Below are 6,932 nucleotides of genomic sequence, written 5' to 3'. Positions count from 1 at the left end.
CTTCGATGGTCCACCTAACAGAACGATCACCGTGTTTTTCCCCAAGATGTCAATCACATGTGAACAACCTGAGTATTTATTTGGCAAGTGGCATTTTAGTGATCTGAGGTCTACACATCTTTAATGTGATGTTAATTATTGGTTTATTGTTTTTTTATCTTGTTTATTGTATGCCCAGTATAGGGTTTGGCTCTTTTTTTTGGGTTATTTGCCAACTAAATTATTTGGTCCAGAGGTATAGTGTTTTGTGGGATGCACATTAAAAAAATTGGTTTTTTGGATCAGGATCAGTGATAGTTTTTAAGGTCAGCATCAACTATATAATATGAAGCAAATATTAAACATCATATCATAAGTCAATCATGAGATCATTATCTATTTTATTAAGTCAATCATGCATCAGTGTTTATCTTATTAAATTAATTATCAAACCATGGTCTATTTTATTAAGCGATTAGAAATACTATAATATTCCATACACAAAAGGAAAAATAATAAATCAGTTGTTAACTCCTTAATCGATGAAAAATTTAACCATTTAGAGAAGATATAATTTTAAACTAGCATTTGCACCAGATGTTGCAAAGGAAACGCCGTAAGGCATAAAGTGCGGAAATCCATTATCCATATAGTGTGTGCATTAGGTCAATGACCTAAATATCAACATGTCTATTCACTTTTTCTAAATGTTGTAAATGACCAGAATTATAGAAATATTCCTAAATGTGTACCAATATTTATAGGCACACTCCTTATACCTTAAGATTTTTTGTTGCAGCTTCAGATTTGGAAGTCTTGAGATTTACCAAAGCGTGCAGAAATCCATTATCCATATAGTGTGTGCATTAGGTCAATGACCTGAATATCAACATGTCTATTCACTTTTTCTAAATGTTGTAAATGACCAGAATTATAGAAATATTCCTAAATGTGTACCAATATTTATAGGCACACTCCTTATACCTTAAGATTTTTTGTTGCAGCTTCAGATTTGGAAGTCTTGAGATTTACCAAAGCTTCAATTCTTGCTTCTTCTCGCTGATATCTGAAATTTACAGACAACTTGAATGCTCACAGATTTTGTTGTGAAAATTATAGATAACAAATGTTAGCAATCTATTAATTTAGAAAAAACTTTGTCAGAGATAAAGGTCTTATCGCGTTTATCAATACATAACATTGTAGATTAGAGCTCATTTCAACTTTAAAAACTGGAAATTGAAAGAGAGAAAAAGAGAAAACATAAAGGAAATTGAAACAGAATTGTAATACGATCTTTTAAATGCATTAACACTAAGCTAATGATATGTTCTTTAAAAATGCGCCCATGAAAATCGTTCTCTATTAACGCAAGCAAGAGATATTTAATTACCACTACAAATTGCTTTGACATTTGTTGTGGTGGTCTTTAACACTACATCTAACTGGTAAAGTTTATGTTCAAAAACACTTTTTTACATTCCTGGTCTAAGTAGAAAATTGTTTTTTGTTAACCAAACTACAGAGAGCAATCTGCATGTAGAGGTTGAGTTCACAACAGGCAAACACTTCATGAAGAAAAGGGACAAAAAATATCATAGCTTTGGGGGTGGAAAGCTTTGTCATGTTAAGCAAGGCAGAAGTTGACTCAATTCAAGATTTTAATCTCAAGCATGTCACATCCAAGGAGAGTGCCTTTGATCAGGTCCGTATAGAAGGGAAGCCTATGTGTCAAAAGACTGTAATTGCAGGAATTTAAACAGATAGAAAAGCCTAGTAACTGAAACAATTGGTTCAACATTTAGTCATTCTATGTTTTTTCAATAACATAAACACTGGAGCATGGAAGATGACTCACAATGCTCACACCTTTTTAGAAGGTTGATTGAAGGGGATTTGGCTTACTTATTTGTTTTATATTTCATTGTATATTTAGCAAATTAAAACATAAATTATGGACTAAACAAGAACATGCCCGGGGATAGAAAATTCTTAGAAAAGGGTTGTCGGCATTCTAATCCAAAGAATTGGAAAGAATCCCAAAACTTGTCAAATTTAAATGTTGCAAGCATGCCAAATTCATTATCTGTCTTCAGTGCTTCAGAAATGTCTCAAACATCAGCTCTAGATCTTCTTCTTGTGCCTACGTGCCTACTCTTGCAACTTTCAAAGGGGTCATGCCTTTCCAGCTGCTCAAAAAAATGATTTGTAAATCTTATTTTTCTTAATGTTAGATATTAATTTACCAAATCCTCAACAAATGAATAGAAAGAATTTAATGATAAAATGGAAATTTCGAAAAACATCACAAATAAAGATATAATGCATTGAACTTACAAGCCACCAAAAAACTGGAACAAAATATCGATGGACATTATCACGACCAAATGCACACCAAGTGTAAGAAATATTATTTTCAGTGTCAACAATCTAGCACATTCAAAACTAATATTACAGGCAACTGCCATTTATGCCAAGTCTCCTTTCCTTGCACAGCATAACATCTCAATCTAGTTGCAAGTTAAACATGAAAAAAATTGTGTAATTAAAAATTGAAAAACAGTTGGTTTTGAATACATAATGAATACAAAAATTGTAATATAGATTTCAGTTTTGACTTATGAGTTACCATTTCAAGTTTGTACAATACCCGAAATTTCCAGCATCTCCCCATTCAACTCTCTTCGTCTGCAATCTTCACTATCTGAGTTCCAAGTTCTAGAATAATTGCAATTTTTCTTTGAAATCGCTTCCTTCTAAAGCTCAGATAGAAACATTACAATGCCTAGGAATCAGACACAAGAAGCAGCCCACTTGAACAATTAAAGTGGCCCTTGAGGGGCAAACAACTGAACACGAGGACTTTCATTTGGTTAAGCTGTCGTGACAGCGCGTACTTTTCTGTCAAAATCACCCAGAGATTTGCACATGGCTCCAATTGCTTATTCATGGCTCAAGAAATTTAACTTTAGTGGTTGCCTTAACATACAACCATCTTCACTGCTGAGCTTTAACCCCACTTGCAAAAGCTTAAAATTAGAAGCTCAGACAAAGATGGATATTGCAATTTCAAGCAAAAACATGAAATGGCTATTCATACATCACTGTATAAATTAAAGCGCTGATTCCTTACCAGTGCTTATTGCACAATAATTAAATAATAGAGGCCAATATAAAGGGAATGGAACTCAATCCGCAAGCAAGGTTCCACAGTTCAATCAGCCATTTAATACCAACACTCTAATGCCTTCTTATCAGTTCAATGGATTGGTATAAGCACCAACTGGAAATCTGATCAAACTCAGCCATGTAGCAAATGAGTAGACAAAATCAGTTTAGAGATTTCCCAAAATCCTCCATTCAAAGTCGCATCTTTGGTGGCTTTCTGGTACCAATCAGCTTGTTATAGAAACCCTCAGCTCCAAGAAATCAGCAACGAATCTATTGGGTTTCGTTTGTGAATATACAGATGCATCATCAATAGATAAGAATAAAAATCACAATCTAAATATGAAGCCCCATATGACCATTTTATTCAGGGATAGTTCCATCACTGCCATGAAAAACCTGGCCACACAATTAGCTTGCTTTTCTATTGTTACACTCGTCAAGTTGTGTACCACAACCATAAAAGGAAAGGTCTTTATAATATTCCACTACAAGAAAACTAACTTGACCGATTCTAGATCAATTTGAAATGGCCAAGATCTCTGCAGATATTTGGACTGGCAACCAACCTAGCTTGAAAACAGGTTGCACAAAGCCGTAAAAAATAAGCTATCATAAATAGAGTTATTACATGCACAAGGTGCTTAAAACCCTCCACCTCACATCCCTTTACAAGGAGGATGCACAAATTGCAATATTATTTGATTGTGAATTACACCAGGGAATTCCTAGTATGAAGAACTTGATTGCTACATCTCAACAGCACATATTTTACAACAGAGACACTGAACTTGCTTGCTGCAACCTTACGAGCACATAATCTGCAACTGACACACCGATATCTTGAAGAATTCCCCCATAGCTCTTGACAGTGAAGTGCTTTGAAAGTTTGAAGTTTGAACATTAGCCACCATATCATGTGATTCTTGATTATTATTTGCATGGTTAGAACTGTCAAATAATATTCCTTTGAGGTCCCAATTGCATTAGAAGGAAGTCCAACTAAAGCATGCCGCTGAATATCTAAAGTCATACAGGCAGATACAATGTACAAGCATCATAGAGCAACTCAATATAAATACAATGAGAAAAGGAACCCTCTCTTCTGAAGAACCACAACATCTCTTCCATGACTAAGCAGCCATGAAATATGTAAAAATAAAAACCATAACCATCCCTGTTAAACTGATTCTGACAATGCTTCAGAGGAAGCTACAGTTTGCTCATGATGATCAGAATGATATCTGGAGCTACCCTGTTCACATTTCCCCAAAACCTGCACAGTTGACGTGAAATCCTTCATAACCCACGGATGCCTTGCAACAGCCTCTAAGCTCATCCTTTTCTTCGGATCTGTGAAATCCAATAGTGGCAGCTTGATTATTATGGTGAATTTCAAAATTTGCAGCAATGCAACTCTTAAAATTAAAATCTGCTCTGTAAAACATTCAATTGAGAAAAGTCACTTACCCTTGCAAAGAAGACCTTCGAGTAAGTTTGCAAGTGTTGGATTCATATCCTCTGGAAGTACAAGTGGATCATGAACAATCTAAGCCACCACTAGTAACAACAAAATAAGTATTTCCCTCCATCCGGCCTGTTTGAAAAGTCAAAAGCAGCAGAGATTCATTTACCTTGTCATATGTGCCTTGCAAGGAGTCACCAATGAAGGGATAAGAACCTAACACCATACCAGCATTTATCAAGCGACCATACCAGCGACCATACCAGCATAATTACAAGGGTCTCATACTTTTTGGCCCTCTTGAACCATTGAAGTTCTAGTTGAAATGGGGTATCAATATTTATGAAGAAAATTATGAAATAGCAAAAGTAAAAATAGTCTCTCGGGGCAGAAATTAGAAGTCCCAACTCCGGATCCTATACCAATTTTTTAGCATGAATATTTCTGCATGTTCATAATAAGTTCTGGTTAAAGCCGGCCGATATTTTAGCATGAATATTTCTTGAAAAAATGATGTGATTGCATTTGCATTAATTTCAAGTTTTTAACAGATAGACATAAATATTAAAATCAAGGAAAAACGGTTCCAATTTCCTGTAGTAAAAAAACACCCAATTTCCACTGTTATTCTTCGAAGTCCAAGAGCGAAAATATTTGCTTGATATGCTCCTGGAGATTTCTATAATACAACATAAACCATCTCAGCTTCACCTCTTACCGAACACAACTACTGAATGTTAACTCCATCCAGACATTGTCTTCAGGTACCAATACCAAATAACAATTCTTCTGTATGACATTTTCCAATGATACAAACTGCTGTTGAATTTAAGCCCATCTTGAATTCATAATTCAATCAACCCACAACATAAATAAAGCAAAGAATAAGAATCCCTGAAAGCCATAGGAATCCTAACTGACTCACAATAACACCAAGCTTCCAATCCCATACAGAATGTCAACTCCATCCAGACATTGTCTTCTGGTACCAATACCAAATAACAATTCTTCTGTATGACATTTTCCAATGATACAAACTGCTGTTGAATTTAAGTCCATCTTCAATTCATAACTCAATCAACCCACAATATAAATAAAGAAAAGAATAAGAATCCCAGAAAGCCATAGGAATCCTAACTGACTCACAATAACACCAAGCTTCCAATCCCATTCTTAAATTATCCACACAGAAAACAACTGCGTACGCGTTCCTAATACCAACCTCTATCCGTCCTCATGCTACCAATATCAACACCAAACACCGGCTGATCATCATGACACCTTGCGAACGACAGCCCTTCAATTTCAGGCGTTATCCACACATGACACAACTGACTTCATTGGACAAACTCCCACATTTTAGCAATGAAGGAAGAAAGGGAAAAAAAATCCCCGAATTTAACAGAGAACGGTAAAGCCTGTGCACTCCACTAACATCATACTCCGCATGCTCTACCCGTGTCGCCTGATATCTCATCAAACACATATACATTACATCTGAGATTAATTGGTTACTGTACCCGCCTGATAATTCCTATTCCCCATTATCAGCGATATAAGATTCGGGCACAACCTTGAAATACCCGTTGGGCATGTCCTGAATCAAACAACCAGAAGGCAACCTCCTGCATTTCATAAATCCCATAGGCGAATTATCTCGAAGGCCATCAACAGACACATCTACCACTGCTCATATGCCCTCAGCGTGCTGTTTGCAGAATCGAAGAAAGTAAACCTCTCGATCAGGAACCAACGGTGAAAGCACTTGCAATTCTGCATACATCTGCAAGTCACAGAAAACTGCATCTTCTGCAAGTCACAGAAAACTGCATCTTAGTAATCAGAAAGTAAAACAAAATGGTAATTGAAAAAAAAAAAAAATACAAGCTTACCAGTTGCAGTGCACCGTTCCTTGTCCCGCCCATTCCGCTCCATATTACATCGACTGTGGCTGCCCTGGATATCATGCAGGGTAACATTTCCTTATACCTATTCGCCATTAGAAACATGGGAATACAGGTAACCTAAAGAGTGCATGCTGGCTAGATGTGATGCGCTGCGAGATGTGATGCGTTGCCACGAGAATGAATCGGTCACATATAATGATCGGACTTACAATGTGCAACCGCCTATAATGATCGGACGGAAGAGATTTTTTTAATCGTCTAACACAATGGATCAACGGCTCAAGGCATTACACAGTGGCATCAAGGGAAGTTAATCCCAAAGGGAAACGCCTTACGGCGTAATAATATTATAGTTTTTTAAAATACAAAGTATAAATCAATTTTATATTTTAAAAATTAATAAATAATTAAAT

General features: G+C 35.9%; 1 protein-coding gene across 2 annotated transcripts; it reads right to left on the bottom strand.

Annotated features, from left to right (window-relative positions):
• Positions 1-2,946: 2,946 nt before the first annotated feature.
• On the bottom strand, positions 2,947-6,636 carry LOC149264072 (serine/threonine-protein kinase GRIK1-like). 2 transcript variants are annotated; one of them, XM_089427514.1, is made up of 3 exons: positions 4,782-6,278; positions 4,618-4,696; positions 2,947-4,500 (listed from the first exon to the last, which is right to left on the bottom strand). In XM_089427514.1, the coding sequence occupies exons 1-3, from the start codon at positions 4,836-4,838 to the stop codon at positions 4,328-4,330; spliced, it is 309 nt and encodes a 102-aa protein (XP_089283640.1). In that variant the 5' UTR covers positions 4,839-6,278; the 3' UTR covers positions 2,947-4,327. The 2 variants fall into 2 exon arrangements, 1 of the variants encoding a protein (XP_089283640.1); XR_016259567.1 differs by adding an exon at positions 6,505-6,636 and having other exon boundaries at positions 3,678-4,500; positions 4,618-6,421.
• Positions 6,637-6,932: the final 296 nt, after the last annotated feature.

This window comes from Pinus tabuliformis, chromosome 6 (assembly GCF_031772625.1).
Source record: "Pinus tabuliformis cultivar Carrire ecotype Pingquan chromosome 6, CPIR1, whole genome shotgun sequence".
NCBI lineage: Eukaryota > Viridiplantae > Streptophyta > Pinopsida > Pinales > Pinaceae > Pinus > Pinus tabuliformis.
The sequence above is the reverse complement of the archived record's forward strand: the minus strand, read 5'-3'. Positions and strand labels throughout refer to the sequence as shown.

Bases quoted from the DNA above. Each gene is read 5' to 3' on its own strand.
- LOC149264072 (XM_089427514.1), bottom strand. From the start codon at position 4,838: ATGGTGTTAGGTTCTTATCCCTTCATTGGTGACTCCTTGCAAGGCACA. The intron at 4,697-4,781 runs GTAAATGAATCT...GTGGTGGCTTAG, and splicing joins TGCAAGGCACATATGACAAG to ATTGTTCATGATCCACTTGT. The intron at 4,501-4,617 runs GTAAGTGACTTT...TGGATTTCACAG, and splicing joins CGAAGGTCTTCTTTGCAAGG to ATCCGAAGAAAAGGATGAGC.